The following is a 22,023-nucleotide window of genomic DNA, read 5'->3' on the forward strand; positions in this document are numbered from 1 at the left end:
TGATAATATAATGTGTCGTATTGTATTGTATCATGTAGGGGTGGTAATTGGGTGGATTGGGTTAAATTTGGGCGGTCATAATGGGTTAAGACAATAATTTAGTCAAAATACAATCCAACCCAAATTTGCTTGAGTCAAAATAAGTTAGGTAACAGGTTATTTAACAAGTTAAGTCTCAACTCAACCCAATTTTTACTAAGTTTAATTGTGTTATTTGTTCTTTTAAACTATTTTAATACCTAATAAAAATTATTCTTTATTATTACTATATATAACATATCAAATTGAAAAAAAAATAAAAAAAATTGACAAGATTTGTCATGAGCCAATTCGAGTTACATATCAACCCAATTTTTAATCGGTTAAAATGGTTTAGCTAATGAATAGGCAGGTCAATAACCAACCCAAATTTAACCGGGTTGGATTTGATTTTGCCACCCCTAGTATCATACTGTATTATTTTAATGAATTTAATGTTTTGATAGATTGTATTGTTCTTTATCATTATATAATGTCACACATATACATTCATAATTTGAATGATAAACATAAGAAAGTAGGTACGAGGTAGACAAGGACAAATTTACGTATACAATATCGGATGCTCGAGCACCCATTGACCTCAATGAAAAATTTGATATTGTATTTTCGTGAGCACCCATTATCCAAAATGGTTGATGGGTACTTTGGTTCTCGAAGTTGAAGTTAAAGTTTGCGAGGATACCCTTGAGTGTGAGGACTTTCAAATCCTAGTACAACCAAAATTCTTTTTTTAATGACGAAATGGTCTGATGGACCCTTCTACTTGTATACGCTTGTATTTTGGACCCTTCTACTTGACTATTTGTCAACTGAACCCTTAAATTCAATGAAACTATATATTTTAAGCCCTTCTGACCGTTGACCAAGCTTATGTAGCAACTTAATTATTTAGTTGGCACAAATGTGTGATGTCACACATAGAAGGAGCGTGAAAGATCAAATTTTAGATTGAAAATAATTTCTTTTTCTTTTTAAAAATAGAATAAAAAGATCAAAAATAATAAAATTAACTATTTTTCAGTTCTTTCTTCTTTTCCCACCCCACCCATCCCATCCCCTTTTCTTTTTTTCTTTCTACTCTCAAATCCCAATTTCTCTTCTTTCTCCCCTTTCCGACCCTTTTCAATTTCTTGTTTCTCTCTACTTTTTTTCCATATTTTCTTCCTCCCGGGAATAGAAACGAAATTGTATTGTTGTTGTAGATCTGCATTTTTCTTTTATTTTTGGGGTAATTTATAACCCATAAAGTAATAAAGATTCAAAAGTTTTGAAAGATGAAAAGTGATTGTTGAATGTCTTTGTGAAATTAGGTGAAACATGTTATGTAAAATTGTGTACAAATATTAGAGTATATATTGATGTATTTTAATGGCTATTCGTTAACACCAATGGGGAAAAGAGATTTATGGTGGTTCAAGTGGTAGATGTAAATGTTGGTAAAATAAATACGATTAAAAGTTGTGAATGAAAGAAATTTCGGAAAAAAATCGAATGATAATTGTTAGTTATTTACGAATGTAATGATACTAGTGAGAATGAAAGGCTATGGTGGTATCTCTGATGTAAAAAAAATAAAATGGAGAGAGGTGAAGGGATGAAGGAGGAATGAAGTGAAAAACAAAGAAAAATAGATTTTTTTTATAAAAAATAATAATAAGTGATATGTCATTTAAAATGTGATGTGGATGATGATATGTCATTTTTGTCAAGTGTTTGAAGTTCACACACAGTGAAAGGAGTTTAAAATGCTTAGTTTCACTGAGTTTAAAGGTTCAATAAACAAATGATCAAGTAGAATGGTCTATAATACAAACTCATACAAGTACAAGGGTCTATCAGACCATTTCGCCTTTTTTAATTGAAAAAAAAGAGGTAAACTGAATTTTTTTTCTTACATTTTTACTCTTCTTTTTTTTACCTTTCCACTACTATTTGCTTACTCTTTTTTTTTTTTCAATTTATTATTTTTCCACTTTTCTATATTTACTAACTAAACTATAAAAATACTAGTAAGTTTTTAGAAGGAAATCTTTATTGGAAAGTAACTTTACGTTAAAGAAAGTGAGCACTCATAACATTCAAATCCTGGATCCATCACTGAGGTAGAATTACTATGAAAAAATAGGGTAAAGAAATGATAAGAAAATATTAGGTAATGACGCGGTCACACAAAATCGATTGTTATGTAACATGAGTCTTTATTGTTACCTAACGATGAATTTAAACAATACGATACAATAAAATTTAAATAACAATTGAAACAAACACTATATTTAAACTAACAATACAATACAACACAACACAATAAAATATAATACAATACATTACAACGAGTTACAACCATCCAAACAAGGTGTTAGTGTAGTAGTAGTAAGTATAGACCAAACTTGATGAAACCCATAGTATAAAGATTCACTAGAATTTTATTAATTGCACTTAAATCCATTTTTGTTTTCTAAGATAGAGCTATGATGGTGTCAAGATGTCTAACTTATTATCTTTCATTAAAAATTTATATTATATATAGGTTAAATTTTACTTTTATATTGATAATATATAATATTTTAAACACCATTAAATTCAAGGCCAAACACATACACAACCCCTCAAACTTGCCCTCATTTTTCATTTTGGCCCTCCAACTTAGCCTTGTTCTATTTTAACCCTTAAACTCCATTTTTTCTGTACCATTTAAACACTAATACTAATTTTTATGATTTTTTTATTTATTTATGTTCTTCAATTGCAATTTTTTTAAAAATAAAATAAACGTGCGTCTGTTAATTTTCGTAAAAAAAATTAAACATTCAATTAAAATTTTCAAACAATAATATTACTTTTTGAGATTTCTCTGTATTTTTGCATGAAAGTAAATTGACGAAAGTTCTTTGATTTTCTTTCTTAAACATTCAATTAAATTAAATAACACTACTTATTTATTATTTCTTGTCATCTAGGCTATCTAAATTTAACGCAAATACTCACTTTTTTATTTTTAATATAAATCAATACGAATAAAAAAACTCATATTCAATACGAGTAAAAAAGACTCTTGTTCATTTCTAATAACACTACTAAAAATGTTAAAACTCAACTGATTTTAATTTGTTAGATTGTCGGTGATTTTTAAGAAAGAAAACCAACACAAATTCGTTGGTTATTTTTCACATAAAAATACCTATAACTCTTAAAAAGAAATTATTTTTTAAAAAGAATTATTTTTTGTTAATTTTTAATTTTTTAAACTAAATTAACTGACATATGTCGATTTAAAATAAGAAGTTGCAATTGAACAATATATATAAAAATAAAGAAATCATAAAAATAGTATTTCGTGTTAAAATGGTACATAAAAAATGGAGTTTAAGGGTTAAAATGGAACAATGCTAAGTTGAAGTGCCAAAATAAAAAATGAGGGCAAGTTAGAGGGGTTGTATATGTGTTTGGCGAGTTACAACCATCCAAACAAGGTGTTAGTGTAGTAGTAGTAAGTATAGACCAAGCTTGATGAAACCCATAGTATAAAGATTCACTAGAATTTTATTAATTGCACTTAAATCCATTTTTGTTTTCTAAGACAGAGCTACAATGGTGTCAAGATGTCTAACTTATTATCTTTCATTAAAAATTTATATTATATATAGGTTAAATTTTACTTCTATATTGACAATATATAATATTTTAAATACCATTAAATTCAATGAAGACCTATAGCACAGTATCAAAGACAATATATGCATGAAATTTACACGAGGCCCAATATTAATTCCATGCTTACATGGTCACTTCTGATTGGCTAATACAGCACATCTTGTAATTCGGGCCTGAAAAAGGCCCAAAACTGAAAATTAAGAGCAAAAAATCAAAGGTGATTTCTGGGCTTCTTCAAACACAGAAAAATTCCCGACGCAGTATCGGAAACAAGAGGAACAATGGCGAGTGGCGGTGGTGCTGGTGGCGGCGGAAAAGTGTCGTTCAAAGTCACTCTAACTTCTGATCCCAAATTGCCATTCAAAGTGTACGTATCCTCTGGTTTTTTTTTCCCTTCATAAAATTGATGCTTGATTTGTGTTTTCACTTAAAATTGAATTCGCATTTATTGTTCGATCAGTTTTAGCGTTCCGGAGGCAGCTCCGTTCACCGCTGTTCTCAAATTTGCGGCTGAGGAATTCAAAGTCCCTCCCCAAACAAGCGCCATCATAACTAATGGTATCCTTTTCCTTCTCCTTTCGTTTTCAGTTATGGATTTTTCTATTTTTATTAGTTTTAGATTAGCTCGATTAGGATACGTGAGATTTTACATGAAGAACCCAGAGTTTGTTCCCGGAAAGGCAAAATAAATTATGTACCTGTTGATCCAAATTGGGATTGAGGAGGCAGAGTTGATTAATTGATCAAGTAAAATTATGAACTTTTGATTTCATTTAGGATAAATCTTGTGGAACTTCAATAATAATAATATAAGTACAGGAAGAAACGAAACTTAGTAGTTAGAATGAGGAGACCAGCAAGTCTAAGAAAATGGAAATGGGACCTAACTTTACGCCATAAATTAGCTGATGAGGTGAGGATTGCCAAAGGCCTAATGGAGACTGACTTGGTGTTTATTATCGAAACATTTTGACTTATAAAAGAAAAGGCTTTATAACAACACCCTTCTATATGTTCACGGCTGTAAATTTGGAGCGTGGACATATAACATGGGGTTCTAAGTCCTAACACTAAGTAAACCAAGAATAGGGATGGATCTGGCACTGGTATGGTTGTAAAAGAAATGGAGATGGAGCCTTATTCAATCTCAAAAGTCAACTCATATTGATCTAAGGTCCTATAAGAAGACAATAACCCATTCCTTCACCCAGTACGAGACATTCTAACAAAAAACAACATCAACTATGGAACCTATAGAATATTTGTGAAAAAGTGCCATCAACTGGACCAAATGATGGTTTATAGCATTAGCTGCCTTCAATTTTTTTTTTTTTTGAGAAGGTAACAACTTGTATTCTATTTCCACAAAAATAGAAACCTGCCACAACAAGTTACAGGTTTCCTAATTACAATTGAGGAGGAGTATCTAGAAGATCTTCAACCCTTTTAACAAAAATTTACAATGATCCTAAGACATCCATACTTGATTCTAGATCTTCCCTATACTCTTGTTTACACCAAAAATGAAACAAAACTAAGCACTTCATCTTCATCTTCTGGATATTGTTGCTCTTGTTTTGATGGCACCTGAGGTTGCTTTCTGTCCAAGCAGCCCACCAGATGCAAGCTGGTATAATTTTCCACCTATCCTTATGGTCTGACAGGTTAGCATAACTGCTCCAGATCTTCAAAGTCTGATCTATTTTCCTTGGCATTACCCAGTTCAGATCCTTCTTACTAAGAAACATTTCCCATAGTTGAAGGGTAATCCTGCAGTGTATAAAAAGGTGGGTTACAGTCTCAGCCTTTTCTTCACAGAAAAAACACCTAGGACTTAGATGTATCCCCCTTTTCATGAGGTTTTCTTGGGTTAAAACAACTTGTTTGGCCACAAGCCAAGTGAAGCAAGAAACTTTATAAGGAATTTTGACTTTCCATATAAGCTTCCAAGGCCAGTCCTCAATCTGATTATCATAAGGATTAAATTTTTTATAGGCCCCTTTCACACTGAAACTACCTTTACTGTGGCCTTTCCACTCCAATCTATCTTGGTCAGTTGAAGTTCCTTTGAATTGCTCCAATTTGCTGAAGAACTCAACTAACCTCAAAATCTCCCAGTCATTAAAAGGTCTTCTAAAGCTCAAATTCCATCCCTGATTTGACCAGACTTCGGCCACGGTGGCCCTTTGTTGTTGGTTTAGGGTGTAAATATCATTGAAGGTGTCCCTTAGGGGGGCTTGATCTAACCATTTGTCTTCCCAGAAAAGTACCTTCCTGCCATCTTCTGTTCTTATGCTGGAATTTTCTCTAAGCTTTGGCCACAGGTTTCTAATGGACCTCCAAAGGTTGATCCCATAGGTATCAGTGACCATTCTGGTGGTCCAATGATCTGCCATTTCATACTTCAACTGGATTACTTCTTTCTAGAGAGCTAACTCACTAGAAGCAAATCTCCAGAGCCATTTCATCATAAGACATTGGTTCTGAGTATTTAAGTTCCTGACCCCCATACCCCCTTTTTGTTTACTCCCAATTAGTGCATCCCATTTTACCAAGTGGAATTTCTTGGTTTCACTGTTCCCTTCCCAGAGAAAATTCCTTCTTAGAACATCCAATCTCTCAATGACCTCATCAGGGATAGGGAAAAGGGACATCATATAGGTAGGCATAGAGTCCAAAACACTATTGATTAGTGTTAATCTTCCTCCTAAGGAGAGATATTGACTTTTCCAGTTCACCAACCTCTTCTCGCACTTCTTTACCACCCCATTCCATATATCTATAGACCTATTCTGATCACCCAGAGGCATGCCCAGATATATAGTTGGTAGCTCCCCAATACTACCACCAAGGACCCTAGCCATTGAGGTTAGGTTAGGAACCTCATTAACTGGATATAGGAAGCTCTTATTCCAGTTGATGTGTAATCCTGAGATTGCTTCAAAAAGAACAAAAATGACCCTGAGAATAATGAGTTGGTTCTTACTAGCCTCACAAAAGATCAATGTATCATCAGCGTACTGCAAATGGGTAATCTCCAAGTTTGAGCCTTCCCTGTGTGAGGCTTTGAATCCCTTCAACCAGCTATTTTCTTGAGCAATTTTCAACATATCATTAAGACTTTCCATGGCAATGATGAAGAGAAAAGGAGATAATGGATCTCCTTGCCTTAGGCCTCTCTGTGAGGAGAAGAAACCGGTAGGGGAGCCATTGATAAGGACAGAGAAATTGACTGTGCTTATGCAAAACTTCATCCATCTTATCCATCTGCCTCCAAATCCTCTTTTGGAGAGGGCCTCCAGCAAAAAGTTCCAATTGAGGTGGTCATAAGCCTTTTGTATATCTAGCTTGCATAGAATCCCCGATATATTGCTTCTGACTCTAGAGTCCACTAGTTCATTTGCCATGAGGATGACATCCATTATTTGCCTTCCTTTGATGAAAGCCAGTTGTTGAGTGTCCACCAATTTGTGAATAACCTTTTTTAGCCTCTCTGTAAGCACCTTAGAGATGATCTTGTAAACACTGCTGATCAAACTGATGGGTCTGAAATGTGTGAGCTCTTTAGCACCCATCTTTTTAGGAATCAAAGCCACATAGGTAGAGTTGAAACTTTTCTCAAAAAAACATCTTTCATGAAAATTCATGATGGTACTAATTACTTCCCCCTTTATTACTTCCCAGCAATGGATATAGGAAGCCATGGTATATCCATCAGGGCCAGGAGCTTTGTCTCCAGCACAAAGTTTCACACATTCCCATATCTCCTGTTCCTCAAATTCCTTTTGAAGCATTTGATTGTCTTCAATAGAGACTCTGCGGTCTTCCCTGCATCCTCCAGCTGGCCTCCATGTCTCAGTTTCAGTATATAATCTTTGATAGAACTTCTCAATCTCCTTCGTTATAACTTCTGGATTTTTGGTTGCTTCCCCATCCACCATTAGTTCATCAATATTGTTATATCTTCTATGGGCATTTGCTGATCTGTGGAAAAACTTGGTGTTGTTGTCACCCTGTTTCTGCCAGTTGACCCTTGATCTTTGCCTCCAAGCTATTTCCTCACATTTAGCTATGGTTTCAAAATCTACAAGGAGTTCTGCCTTTGAGAGTGTCTCATCTTCTGTTAATACTCTTTGATCCTGAATTCCTCCAATTCTGCCAGCTTCGCAAGGATGTTCTGTTTCTGCATTGCTAAATTCCCATTGGAGGTCTTTGCCCATTCCTTCAATTTATCTTTTAAGGCTCTCAATTTGAAAGCTAAGATAAAATCTGGCCTCCCTTCACAGACTATAGAGTTCCACCACATCTTAACTCTATCCAGAAACCCTTTTGTTTGCAGCCACCAATTTTCAAATTTGAAATAAGATCTTCTAGGTTCCCAGTTCCCACTTTGGAGCAAAATGGGTGTGTGATCAGAGGTCACCTTGTGTAAGGTTGTCTGCTTAATGTTCTTGAATTCCTCATTCCATTCTTCAGAAAATAAGAACCTATCAAGCCTGGCAGCAACATCGTGACTCTCCCCTTTCCTCCAAGTGTATTTGCTCCCTATCAAATGTGGATCTTGAAGACTCATATCCTCAATGAAATCAGACAGATCATACATTGCTCTTGTGAATCTAGAGCAGTTTCTCTTTTCTGAAGGGAATCTGACAGTGTTAAAGTCCCCACATACTACCCAAGGCCCATCAAAAAGTCCTCTGGCTGAGCCTAACTCCCAACATACTTCTTCCCTTTCTACTCTGTTGTTAGGAGCATAGATGCCTGTAAGACACCAAGTGAAGTCGCGGTTCTTCCCTGTGAACTTACAGGTTAGGGAATAGGCCCCCAGACTACTTACTTCTCCTGTCCAAACTTTCTCATCCCATAGAATTAAAATACCTCCCCTTGTCCCACTAGCTTCCAGCTGACAAAATCTGACCCCTCTGTTTGCCCACAAATCTTTAACCAAATTCTTGATATCTCCTTGAATTTTGGTCTCTTGAAAGCAATAAACATCAGCTTTCCATTCGTGAATTAAATTTTTGATGATACACCTCTTGCTTGCCTGATTCAGGCCCCTCACATTCCATGATACTATGGAGACTGTCATTGATCAACATTAATTTTGTAACCCCCCCTGCTCCTTGTACCATTGCTTCTGAAATTACTTCCGCACTCGAGACTCTTCAATTCTTTGGCTCCCTTTGCTGCCGGGGTCATTCTCCTGTCTTTTCTTCCTTGTTCAAATTTTTTTGTCTCATGTTGTCAATTTTCATGAATAAACTTGTTGCTTCCTCTTTGCACCCCTTGATGTCGACACCAAATTCTTTGGCAAATTTGATGATGTTCTGATGGATCCATATAGGAATATCGAAATCCGGATCCTCCCCTTCCCCTGGGCTATGTTGATTCAGAGGTACTGCATCTACAATTGTTGTCAACCCGGAGATGTTATCTTCACTTCTCAACATAGCAGAAACTTGCATGGCACTGTCTTCTAGGGTTTGGGGGTTTTCAGTTACCCTCGCTTCCTCTTCTCTGCTGTCTTCATGAAAGTCATCTTCTTTTCCAGTTTCCTCTCGATCCTGTTCTGCCTCTTCCCCTTCTCCGCAGTTCAGCGTAATGTAGAGGTTGGAATTATTAGCCTCAAGTTCGGCTGAGATTGGGTCAATTAAAAAAGAGCAGGGCTTACTCACTAGCCCAGTTGAAACGAATTGGGCCAGCAAATCTGGGCCCAAATTTTTCTTTTTAACTACAACATCAGACTTATTTGATGTGGTGGGAAGTGGGACCTCAGCCACTCGTGCCTTGACACGCGCCGAGACAGCTGGCCAATTCAAAATCTCAGGATCGAAAGACGAGCCCACGTGCCCTGTCACCTCTGTAAAGCCTAAAAGGCTTTCATCTTGAATACCAACAGTCCCTTCATCAGACCGCTGGGTATTTAGGGGAATTTTGCTGCGACTATCGGCGACCACTTTCACCGGCATCTCTACCCAGATTGGAACTTTGAAGGTTAAACCTTCATGGACTAGTTCAACTGACTTCGGGACTGAGTCGCCGTCCCCTCTCACCTTCATCCTGGCCCATTTAAGATGGTTTCGCAGTTCTGTTTCTTCCTCCGTTCTGATCCAGCCACCACATAAGTTTCCGATTTCGCGGAAAACTTTTTGTGACCAAAGTTGGAGAGGCAACCCTACTACTCTGATCCAAACCTGGTCCAACCTGTTGTGAGAAGAGGTTGATGTCGGCGACCACCATTGCATGATGAATTTGTGGGATTTCCAGAACCACTCTCCTCTAACAATATGGTCCGCCGCTGTCTTGTTAGGAAACTCGAAGAGGAACCGGTTATGGCCCAAATCGTAGATGTTGATGCCATGCTTGTGTTTCCATGTGCTTGCCGCCCATCGTCTAATCTCTGAAAGAGGAGTCTCTGACACCTCCTCTGGGAGACTACCAATCACGCTTTTTGCTAGAATCTCGTTTTGGTTTGTTGTTGTAGCATCTGTAATAACGAGTTTTTTCCCTCTTTGTTGGATCTTGGCACCATTCATTTCTCTTGTAGCCCATTTATTATTTCTGACAGTATCCGAATATGAAAGACCCTCCTCAGTTTCTCTGTGCATCATCTTAACTGCCTTATGTGCTTTAACATTTATGAATCTCGTTATTTTGGTGGCTATATCCAGCCAACCAGAATTAAAAGACCACTCAGGTATAAAAATGACTGCTCTTCTTTTACCTTGCAACTTAAGGATGCTAACATAACGACCCGATTTGTTGTAATTCCTTGAGCAAAAGACCTCCGCGAACTGGTCTCGATACTTCCATCTGCTTACTGAGATTCCCTGTCCCTTCGATGCTTCCTTGAGAGCGAAAACTAACCACTCCATTGTCTTCTGGCTAATACTCATTCTGGTCATCATCTTACGACCTCGTTCTACTCAGTCGTACCAAGTTTCCGCCCTGGAAACTCCTCTGGTAATATCGAAAGATTTGAATCCTACTGCAAAATAGATGGTATCGTCCCCCATGGTTGGAGCAAAGAAAGAAAGATAGGAATGAAAAGGGTTGGAGGAAGATCCGGCGATGGAAGATCGCCGGGAAAGGGGTTCCTAGGGGTCCAGAAGGGACCACTAGTATTTTACCTTGGTAAAAGTGCCTGGGAGCATTTAATCTTAACTACTCATTTCTTACTCCATTTGCTAATTTGAATGATGTTAAATTCAAAAATTAAATTTTGTAATGTGAGAATTCATCATCAATGAGGTTTGGGGTATTGGGATTTTAGGTGGTCTTGGGTCTGCTATTTTGTCTCATGAGTCATGAATGGTGGTTTTTGTCCTGCGGGCAGATATTTTTGGTAAATTTTGCATTGCACTTCTAGGTGCTCTCTTTCTCTTAGTTATAGTTATTTAACTACAATTTTTTTTTCCTATGGATTATGTGTAGACAAACAAATTAGTCAAGGAAGGTGACACTCAAGAGAACTCTGAATTAAGTTGATGTGGTGTAATCCTTCTTATCAAACCTTTTTTCGAACTTATGAATGAAAATGACATGTAGTTGTCGTCAGTTTCTCATAGGTCAAGGTTGGTTCCGGTGAATCTTAAATTCTCAGATAATTTTTGTGGATTTTATGTCTGAAAGGAAATTGTTGTAATATTTCCTGTTAAGAAAAGTGATGTTTGGGATCGGCAATGTAAATGTGGGTTTCCTATTTGGTACCAAAAAAGTAGTATCTTCGAGTCCTTTCCAGTGCTCTTATATTCTAGGTCTTCAATTTCAATGGAAAAAAGGAGTAAAAACAATATGCTTCCTATTATTGCATGTTTCCTTTTCTAATTATAATTTTTTTCGTTCTTTTGTCTTGTTGCAGATGGTGTGGGAATTAATCCTCAACAAAGTGCAGGTAATGTCACACTTCACAGGAATATTTTGTAGTTACCTCGTGTATATTTTTTTTCCTGCTAAATTAATGGCTTATTTGTTTTGTGGATGATAATAATATCTGGAATGGAAGTTTTAAAATATATATTTCTGTGTCTGATAAAATTTTATTGCATTAAGATCCAAGAAATTTTCAAGGATTAGTGTCTTGTTTAAAGAAAATCGGGTCTATCTTTAAGCTTACCTTATTAGTTTTTGGATGAAATAAGTAAGAATGCAAATTTATATACAGGCTTTTCCTTTTTATTCTTTTTTCTGTCTTTGTGAATTTCACTGCCTATTACTGGAGAAAGAGTAGTTGCATGGAGCTCAAGGAACTGTGATAATTTTTGTCTAGAAATGGAAGAATAAAATTGTTGCGCGTCTCTCTCTATCTTTTCTTTTGGTTTGGAGCATTTTAAGAATCTGTGGAGAAACTGTTGGTGTCTTTTCATTATGGATTTATCTGTCTCTCTTCAGCCATAGTTGGGTGTGATAGTTTTTTCGTTTACACTGATGTGATTATATAACTTATTGAGTTCTGAATTTTTTCTTCCTAGATTATCTGTTTTTGAACTTGTTTCAACTTGAATGTCATTTCAGGTAACGTCTTTCTTAAACATGGGTCTGAACTGCGCCTAATTCCTCGGGATAGGGTTGGTGCTTCGTGGATCTCATTCTGAATGTTTAGCTCTATATTTCATCTACCTACGTCTTGGGGAAATATCCTTTCCCAAACGAGTAGCACATTATGTTTAGATGTCCTCATCTTTTAATGTTGTAATTCTGAGTATAGTTTGAATATCAGATTCAAATAAAATGGTTATGCTATTGCTTTTATCTAGCCTTCCTTTTCCGATTTCTGCAATTTTCTTTTGGCTAAAGAATTTGTCCAGTTTCCAAGTACTTAGTAAGTTTCTAATGCATTGTTTGGAAACTTTTTCTTCTTTTGCCATTTGGTATCTGAATGGTTGGTGAGCAAAATAATCTATATGCTGGTGATTAGATGTTATGTAATAGCAATCTTATGAGTTCAAATAAAAAGGAGAGATTAATTACATAGAGAGATTTTTGAATTACAAAATAGACTTGCATGAAGGCTTCAATTCTATTTCTTTTGACAAGTCACACTTCATCCCCATTCCAATTACCTTTCATCTTGGGACCAGTAGGCCCTTCTTCTCCATAAACTTCATTTGGCAATACTTTCACCAATTTCTCAAATGCACCTTTCAAGTTCCCTTTCAATGAGCTCTCAATTTTCTTAACTTCATCCCCAAGTGTATAACTTAACTTTGGTCCCCATTCTCTTGTATAATTTAGCCATGCTGGCGCGATTATTTCAAGATTTTCAGCAGCAACTATTGAATAATTCTTCCCACAGTCCAAAACCAAGTTACTCTTAGCTGTATCATTTCTTATCCCAATATCTCCACCCCCTTGTAAAACTAAGCCTGGTTTATGGTAAATGGCATGTCCATTTAGTGAAGAATAGACCACAACTTTGTTACTACCATTTTGAAATTCAACTTGTGGTGCATCAAGCCATGTCCCTCCACTATGTTGCGAGACGTAAACTTTGTACAACACTCCATTGAAATTGCTGATCCTAAGTGTTACATGTTCCCAATCACCTACGTGTTCGCCTATTTTACCAAAGGGTACATCAACTAGGCCAAGTTTAGCTGTACCAGGTCCATTGAATGGATAGAAAATCCACACAGCTATGTCTGTGAAAGTTGCCCCTAACGTTGGCTTAATGTGGAGATAAACCTCAGAGTTTAGTAAATCTCCTTTAATAGCTTTCTCTTTGTCCTTCTCATCAATTGGCAAGTCTAGCCAATAAGCACCATCATTTGGACCATCTTGTGGAAGATTTGAGCCATTTGGTTCAATGGTACTAGGATTTGATTCTTGACCTTTTTGGTATAGCAAAGCACCATTAGCAAAATACCAATTGACAGAGGAAGGTAGGTACTTTTCTTTAGGGTGAAAGTATATAATTGGAGAGTATTGTTCAAATAATGCTTGAATTTGGCTAAGGTTAGGCATAGAAGAAAAGGTATCAAACTTATTATTCTTTAAACAAGCAAGGGATAAGGTTTTGTTAGACTCATCATCTTTATCACTTGTGATCCTAGCTAAGAATGTGCCTACACTAACCCCTTGTGCTTTTACGCCTCTTTCTCGAGGTCTCACACTATGAACATTGATACCATTCACCTTACTGGTTGTACCTTGACCCCATACCCAACTCTCAACCTCTAAATCATCTGTTAGATCGGATCGAACACATTGGATTTTGTCTAAGGCAGGTTTTTCAGGTGAAGTTGTGACAACATGGCCTAATGCCTTGTAACCCTCAGGTGGAATTGGTTGCCAAATATAGCCATGATCATTGGTATTTGTGTTCTTGAATTTTGAGGATTCACTACTCCAAACAAGTGTGTAATCAATTGGATTCTTTAGGATTTCACCAACATTGTCTTTCCCTACAAGTACCCAACCAAAAAGGGGTTTATTGTTTGGTTGGCAATAACATCCAAACATAGAAAATCCATCTGGAATTGGTGAAGGCTCGTAAAATGTTGCTCCAAGATTCTCTAGTCCTCCTTTATCAATAGCCCAAACTTTGTTAAATGTCACAATTTGGCAAACTTTTAGCCCTCCTAAATCAATATATCCACTTCCAAAATCTCCTGTTCCTGTCATTAGACCTTTAACATCAATAAACTTATGGCGATAGACAGATTTTGTAGCTAAACAGTAAAATTTGTCACTATTCATCTAACTAGCAACGAATTAGCTACAAATTATTTTAAAAAATCGTTAGTTACTAGCAATTTAGCGATAATTAAGAAAGTGAAATTTCAAACCTGGTGGCCAATTGGGCAATGGAGATGGAAGCTTGAAAATTGTATCAATGGGCAAATATTTGATTTCTTTGTGTAGAGAAGGAATACAATTTCCCATGAGATTTTTTTTTTTTTTTTTTGGTGAATTGTAACTTAGGATAGATTAGAAACATATCCAAAACAAGTAAATATATGACAAAAAAAAAAAAAGCATATTCCAATTTTGAGGTGGTTGAGAATTGTAGACCAATGTAGGCAATTAATTTACAGGTCCCATCAAGTTATTGAGTAGAACAAGTCTTGTTTGCTTGCTTATCACTAAAGAGATTAATACTTCTATATATTATTCAAGCAACAAAATACTTTTTTTTGTTCATGTCTGAGCTTTATTTGCAAAAGTGCTAAGTTTTGAAGAATTCTATTATCTTTTCTCTTGTCTAAACTTCAATTGTTACCTAGCTCATTTTTTTTTGGGTTTGATTCAATTTCTTTCTTCAAAATTAAATATAATCAAATCAATCCTTCGATTTGATGTAACTTACTGGTTACTTTGAATAGGGGCGAAGCCAAGTGGGGACAGGAGGGTTCATCGACAAAAAAATATTATTTATGTAAGATCAAACTTATATTTCATGTAAAATTCTGACTCCACCACTGTTTAAAGTACTTACAACCAATTTCCATGTAGCAACAACATGCAAAACACATGTATGATGCATATAGGTGACCGACAAATGAAATTTGTCAAAGTTAATTAACTGTGAGTGGTGGAAAATATGCAACGTACAAAGAACAATCACTCACGTATACCCACCCTATCATCAGTAGAGGCGATTCTAGAACTTTTAGAACACGAGTATTGCACCACTAAGAAAATAAAAAGAAAAAGATGTATTAAGCGAGGATTGATTCCTAATCCTCAATAGCTAACTAAGCATCTAATCAAATGTATGATAACTTTACGAAGGACCACATGTTAACGTGACTCATTTTTAACGGGTAAATTCACCCCGAACCCCATGCAAAGGGTCTCATAACACGTGACCTCAAGGAATTGCCGCAACCCCTTAATCACTAGATCAAACCTTCAACTTGTGTCAAGAGGTGTCAATACATGTATATATATTATTAAACCAAAATTGACCTCTATATACAATGTAATTTTCCGATGAAGGAGTGTCACTTGACACCCCTTGGTAAAGGGTGGCTCCGACATGTATATATATATTAGTGAAAGGAACCTAACTCATCTGACTGTGCTCACACCCCGCTTCCCACCTCCCGCACGTCCAAGTCATCTCCACCGAGCAGTTCAATAAAATTAGTGACCTAAAATTAATAATAAGAGATTTCAAGTTTTTTTTAAAAATATTAGTGCTTGTTGTGCATGAAATAACATATACTTATATTGTTAAGAACTTATCTGTTAGAGTCAAACAAAATTAAAAGAAAAGAAAAGAGCAAGCTAAAATGATAAAAGTAATCATATTTCAGTTACTTATTAGTTAAAAACTTGAAATACTTGCTATTGTCTAATAAGTAGGACAACAATAAATATGAGTAGGTTGACTTATGTATTATAGGCTTAAGTGATTACAATTATACAGATGTAGCTAGTACAATAGTTCTAGCAGAAGAAAATAATAAGATCTTTTTGAAGTTGAACTTTGGAATAACACGTTTGGCCAAAATTTTGAAATTTAACTTGAAGTTAAATTCTAAAATTTTCAAGAATTTGAAAAATAACAATAAAGTGTTTTCACTTTTTTTCACTCTAAATAACTCACAAAAAGTAAAAAATAACTCCAATTTATTACTACCGAGTGAAGATAGAGAGATCGTTTCCAACATTCCCTCGACAATTGTTTGATTGCAACTTGCAATAGTGGTATAAAGTGGAATTTGTGTCCAGCATTTTCTAGTTTATTTGGATGAAGAGAGGTGTTATTCAAGATACATAAAGTGTGTTTCACTGAGCAAATTGCATTCTATTTATTATTTTATGCATGATAGAAAGTGAAATAGTTAATACATGAATACCTAATCACTATATAGCTAATACATGCATCTAATAATATATAGATTCACGCATAACTAATCCCACATTATTAATACCTGCATAACTCTAACCATCTACGAAACGGCCCCTAAGTACTTGGGAAAAAAATAAGGGGGCTATTTGGCCGGCAGCAAGAAAATCTCATGAAATTATTATATCTCCACCTTTTATATGAAATAAAAAGTAAGATAAAATAATTTTTAAATTAATTAATATTTCAAATTAAATATTAAAAAATTTTAATTTTTAATTTCTATCTCAAGATTGTTATCGTTATACCACATATCAAAAGACTCAAGAGTAGCATTATGCTACCTATAAACCATACACTTTGTGCCTCCAGAGAAAGTGAAGGACAAAAGTTTTAAAATTACTTCTAAAAATAATTTCAATATGCTCTATTTTAGTTTATTGTCTTTGCTTTATTTCTTCTGATTGGGCTTTTGTTGGGCTGAATCTATTTTTTTTTGTCATGGACCATGGTTTTTGTTTAAGGAAAAACTACATAATTAGACATAGTTCATGTCATATATATATATATATATATACTTCTAAAACATTACGTAACTTACTACTAATTAAGAGTTTCAACCATATATTGATCGAGGAAGATACACTTAGATACATGTAATTTGCTACCGAACACATTAAAATAGGGAGAGAAGCGAGCGAGATGAGGAGGGAAGCGAGCGAGATTCGTATGTATCTCAGATACATGCGAATCACACTAGATACATACTAGATACATGAACATGTAAGTATCTAGCGTGATTCACATGTATTTGAGATACCAGATACATGGGAGAGGGAGAGAGGCGAACGATATTTGTTGTGTCCCAGATACATGCGAATATACTTGAATACAATGTATCTAGAACAAATTACACTTAATTTTGACCCATGTATCCGGAGATACATGTATGTAGACACATCTGAATGTATCTAGACGCACCAAAATATGGTAAGATATGAAATATTACAAACTAGAGTGTATCTAAATAATTAGCTTCTATTATAAGTTCCCCTTTATTTAATAATACAACATATAATTTTAAAAAAAAACTATTTATCATTAAAAAAAATAAATTAAAATCAATTTTAAAAATTTCAATATGCATGTATTTTGCAACGACAATAGATAAAGTATGACCAAGTAAGCTCCAATGTTGGACTGCATTTGCCATAGCAAATTTTATTTGCACTTTTTAGGATAAATACTTATTGCAGTCTATGTTTATATTTAATAATTTATAATAGGTAAATAATTTAATGAAATATTACATAATTAATAATCGCTAATATTGAATGTCTATATATAAATACGTAACATACATCTAGTAGTTTGGTACAAAACATGTGTATATAATTAATTTTTATCCACTTTTTAGTAGATTAATGAAATCGACAATAAGATTTCTGATCATGATTAAGCAATTAAAACTATAGAAGGAAATGACGACAAGGATCTATCTGATAAAAAAACAAATGAAGGGTAAAACTAATTTATTTATGATAATTTATTTTAACCTTTTTTTTTCCTAATTTATTTCAACAGTCACCAACTAACTGACTTACAGACTACTGACTAACTATCAACTAAGTAATGGATCAATTAACTTATTAACTCCAATACAAGATTAATTAATTAGATATAATTAATTGTGAACTCACTGACTGACTACCAACTGCTAATGGATCAATTAATGGATAATACAAGATTAATTAGATATATATTAATTGTGATCTTCAACAACCTTCAATTTTTTTTTAAAAAAAACTTTTAAGTCAAAAACTAGTTAAAATAGTTCAACCCAAACACCTGTTATTTAATTTGTACTAACAAATACTTATAACAATAATTTTGCGGAAACACAAACAACAAAATTTTAAAGTATGTATGCAAAAACAACAATCAATAACATAAAATGATAGTGTGAACATATGCTTATTGTATATTATCAGAAAGATCACAACTCTTTGGAAAAGTTACAACCCTTCGAAAAAGGTCACAACCTTTAGTCGCAACTTTTCATAAAAGTCACAACTCTTCATAAAAATCGCAACTTTTCATTAAAGTCACAACTCTTCATAAAAGTCGCAACTTTTCATGAAAGTCACAACTCTTCATATTTCATTCACACCTTTTAAAACCCAATAACATCCTCTAATCATGTACCAGAAAAGGAAAAAAGTTAATCACAATAAATATTTTTTTTCCATCAACATAACTTAGCTACTAATTTTCCAACCATTTGACCTCTGTTCTGTTTTTTTGGATAATAAATAAATTAAATAGTTGGAACCATTAAATATTTCTCCTAATAGTAGCACTATTTATAGAACCATACTTCCTCACTTGATCTTCCAACATAAACAAATCCATCACTTATATGAAAAAAATGGAGGGTACAGTGAAATGCTCAGCAAACTTTGTGCCATTGAGTCCAATTAGCTTCTTAGAAAGATCAGCAAAAGTTTATGGTGATAGGCTCTCTATTGTTCATGGAAATGTGAGATATACCTGGAGAGAAACTCGCGAAAGGTGTATCCGACTTGTTTCTGCTCTCACACACCTAGGAATTTCTCGTGGGGACGTGGTATGTGTTTATCGTTCAATTCACTTTAATGGTTTCTTAGTTGTTAGTATGAATGTTTTATTAAATTTTTTAATGTTGTAATACACAAAATTTGTGAGCAGGTTGCTGCCTTGGCTCCAAATATTCCTGCATTGTATGAGCTACACTTTGGAGTACCAATGGCAGGGGCAGTACTCTGTGCACTTAATACGCGTTATGATTCAGATATGGTCTCTGTATTACTTAAGGAGTTAGAGGCGAAAATCATATTTGTAGATTACGAATTGCTTGATGTTGTTAAGGGTGCATTAGAAATTCTATCAAAGGAAAGGGTAAAGTTGCCGCATCTAATTCTGATTTCTGATACAGAGAGTGAGTTATCCAGCCCGAATAATAATTGGAGTTTGGTTTCGGAGTATGAGTCGTTTTTAGCTAGTGGAGAATCTGATTTTGAGATTGTATGGCCAAATGATGAATGGGATGCTATTGCTGTGAATTATACGTCAGGAACAACATCGAGGCCAAAAGGGGTTGTGTATAGTCATAGAGGGGCATATCTTAATTCTCTGGCTGCAGCTCTTCTCACTGAAATGGCTTCGATGCCTGTGTTTTTATGGACTGTTCCAATGTTTCATTGCAGTGGATGGTGTCTTACTTGGACTGTAGCAGCACAGGGTGGTACAAATATTTGTATGAGAAATGTGAACGAAAAAGGGATTTTCGACAACATAAGTCAGCACCAAGTGACTCACATGGGTGGTGCACCTACGATTCTGAACATGATAATAAACGCGCCACAAAGTGTTCAAAAACCACTCCCAAGGACAGTAAATGTTATGACAGGTGGTGCTGCGCCTCCTCCTCAAGCTCTACTTAAGATGAAAGAGCTTAATTTTAATGTTACTCATGGATATGGTCAAACAGAAGCTTATGGTCCAGCAGCTGTTTGTTTTTGGAAACCAGAGTGGAACTATCTGTCCCCTGTTGAGCAGGCTAATCTTCACGCTCGTCAAGGAGTGCACCATCTTGGCTTAGAGGACGTAGACGTAAAGGATTCTGAATCAATGAAGAATGTACCCTCAGATGCAAAAACAATAGGTGAGGTGATGATTAGAGGAAACACAGTAATGAATGGTTACTTTAAGGATATGAAAGCAACAGAAAATGCTTTTAAAGGGGGCTGGTTTCGTAGCGGGGATTTAGCAGTGAAACATCCTGATGGTTACATAGAAGTAAAGGATCGTTCAATTGACATCATTATCTCCGGTGGAGAAACCATTAGTTCAATCGAAGTGGAGTCTGTTATCTTTAGCCATCCATCTGTTTTCGAAGCTGCTGTAGTGGGAAAACCAGATGATCACTGGGGTGAAACACCTTGTGCATTTGTTAAACTGAAGAATGGATGCAATGCCAGTGCTGATGAGATCATCAAGTATTGTCGCGATCGTTTGCCACAATACATGGCTCCTAGGACGGTTATTTTTGATGATTTGCCAAAAACATCAACCGGAAAGACTCAAAAGTTCGTTCTGAGAGAGAGAGTCAAAGCCATGGGAAGCGTTTCGAAAGGTAGCTAACTATAATCAGTTGTGGTGCGGAAATGGAGCTTGCTTAGACATAAGTTTAATCATAGTACATAAATAAGACTAGTGCAGCATAACAATAGAGGAATTTAACCTTTTGAAAAAGGGTTATTATTATTTACTCTATTGGATGCTTTAATATTATAATCGTCAGATAACATATTAGTAATAATAATAAAAAAGCTCTGTTTCTCTCTAATACATCTTTGAGTTCTTTCATTTATTACTTCTCCTTTGTTTACAATTTTATACAACATTGTGTATACTATTAGGGGTGTTTATCGGGCGGTTTGGTTGGATATTGACATCTAACGATTCAACTTATTTTAATTCATTAATTTAAGATATCAGTTGATTCGGTATGAAAATGATGATTATCGATCAATTAGCCACTTCCCGTTAAAAACTTGGAGAAAATAAAAGGTAAAAGTGCAAATGTAATAACCAGGGAGAACGTTTTGAACAACAGTTATAGAAATTCCAATTACTTGGAAATAAAATATATTGGTTACAACTTACATGCATTATAACTTTGATAAGATATCCCTTAAGTTGAGTAGTGACTTTGTTAACATAAAAATAAAAATAATCTCCTTCTTCTCATTATACTAAAGGAGCACATTATGAATTTATGAGACTCGTACTATAGAGTAATAATAAAATATTTTCACAAGTTAAAGTGCCCATATAAACATATACACCAACTTTTTATCTTTAACATTTTGATTGGATGCATGAATCATTATGATATTGACACACATATAATCATAATCATAACTTATTAAAATGATATGGTAAATCAATAATTTCAAATCATGTCCAAACAGCATGTTAGTATTATAAAGAAATGGAGAGAGTACTCAATAGTATAGCTTTTGTTTAGCTATAATTATTTGTTTCCATTTGCAATGTAAGCTGTCAACTTGTTGGGGGAACTTCAAGAGTAAATTCTTAAATGGTCAATCAAATTATAGTTGATCTATTTGATTTGATATTGGATCAAAATCATATGAAAAAACAACTCAATTAGCGGCCAATATTAGCTACTATAAACTTTAAGCTAGTGTTTGACCATAGATTTTCAAATATTTTTGATAAATATTATATGAGTGAAATTTCACTATGTGTTTGGCCATAATATTTGAGAAGTATATTTTACTTTTTTTAATAAATATGATTATACCCATAAGTTTTAAAAACTATCAAAATTAACCATATGTTTGTATTACATAGCAATATAGAAACGTCGACGTAACAAGATTCATGACTTCCGCAACAAGTCCATTGTATCTTCGTTGCAACAAATAATAAGTAGTGTTCGTGACATTGGAGCAATGTTGCAGTTT

General features: G+C 34.8%; 4 protein-coding genes across 6 annotated transcripts in view; 2 read left to right on the forward strand and 2 right to left on the reverse strand.

Annotated features, from left to right (window-relative positions):
- Positions 1 to 22,023, reverse strand: part of LOC125826461 (60S ribosomal protein L13-1) — a 196,701-nt gene that overhangs the window by 73,896 nt on the left and 100,782 nt on the right. The gene's annotated exons all lie outside the window — the stretch shown is intronic.
- LOC125826465 (ubiquitin-fold modifier 1) lies at positions 3,905 to 12,444 on the forward strand. The gene is made up of 4 exons (XM_049505802.1): positions 3,905 to 4,060; positions 4,154 to 4,251; positions 11,555 to 11,587; positions 12,208 to 12,444. The coding sequence occupies exons 1-4, from the start codon at positions 3,975 to 3,977 to the stop codon at positions 12,285 to 12,287; spliced, it is 297 nt and encodes a 98-aa protein (XP_049361759.1). The 5' UTR covers positions 3,905 to 3,974; the 3' UTR covers positions 12,288 to 12,444.
- LOC125826455 (uncharacterized) lies at positions 12,657 to 14,609 on the reverse strand. Its single transcript, XM_049505788.1, has 2 exons — positions 14,481 to 14,609; positions 12,657 to 14,309 (listed from the first exon to the last, which is right to left on the reverse strand). The coding sequence occupies exons 1-2, from the start codon at positions 14,575 to 14,577 to the stop codon at positions 12,730 to 12,732; spliced, it is 1,677 nt and encodes a 558-aa protein (XP_049361745.1). The 5' UTR covers positions 14,578 to 14,609; the 3' UTR covers positions 12,657 to 12,729.
- Positions 18,909 to 20,671, forward strand: LOC125826450 (butanoate--CoA ligase AAE1-like). The gene is made up of 2 exons (XM_049505781.1): positions 18,909 to 19,115; positions 19,217 to 20,671. Exons 1-2 carry the CDS (start codon positions 18,909 to 18,911, stop codon positions 20,669 to 20,671), a joined length of 1,662 nt encoding a protein of 553 aa, XP_049361738.1.

Source organism: Solanum verrucosum, unplaced genomic scaffold (assembly GCF_900185275.1).
Source record: "Solanum verrucosum unplaced genomic scaffold, falcon-dt-bn FXZP01000060.1, whole genome shotgun sequence".
Lineage (NCBI taxonomy): Eukaryota > Viridiplantae > Streptophyta > Magnoliopsida > Solanales > Solanaceae > Solanum > Solanum verrucosum.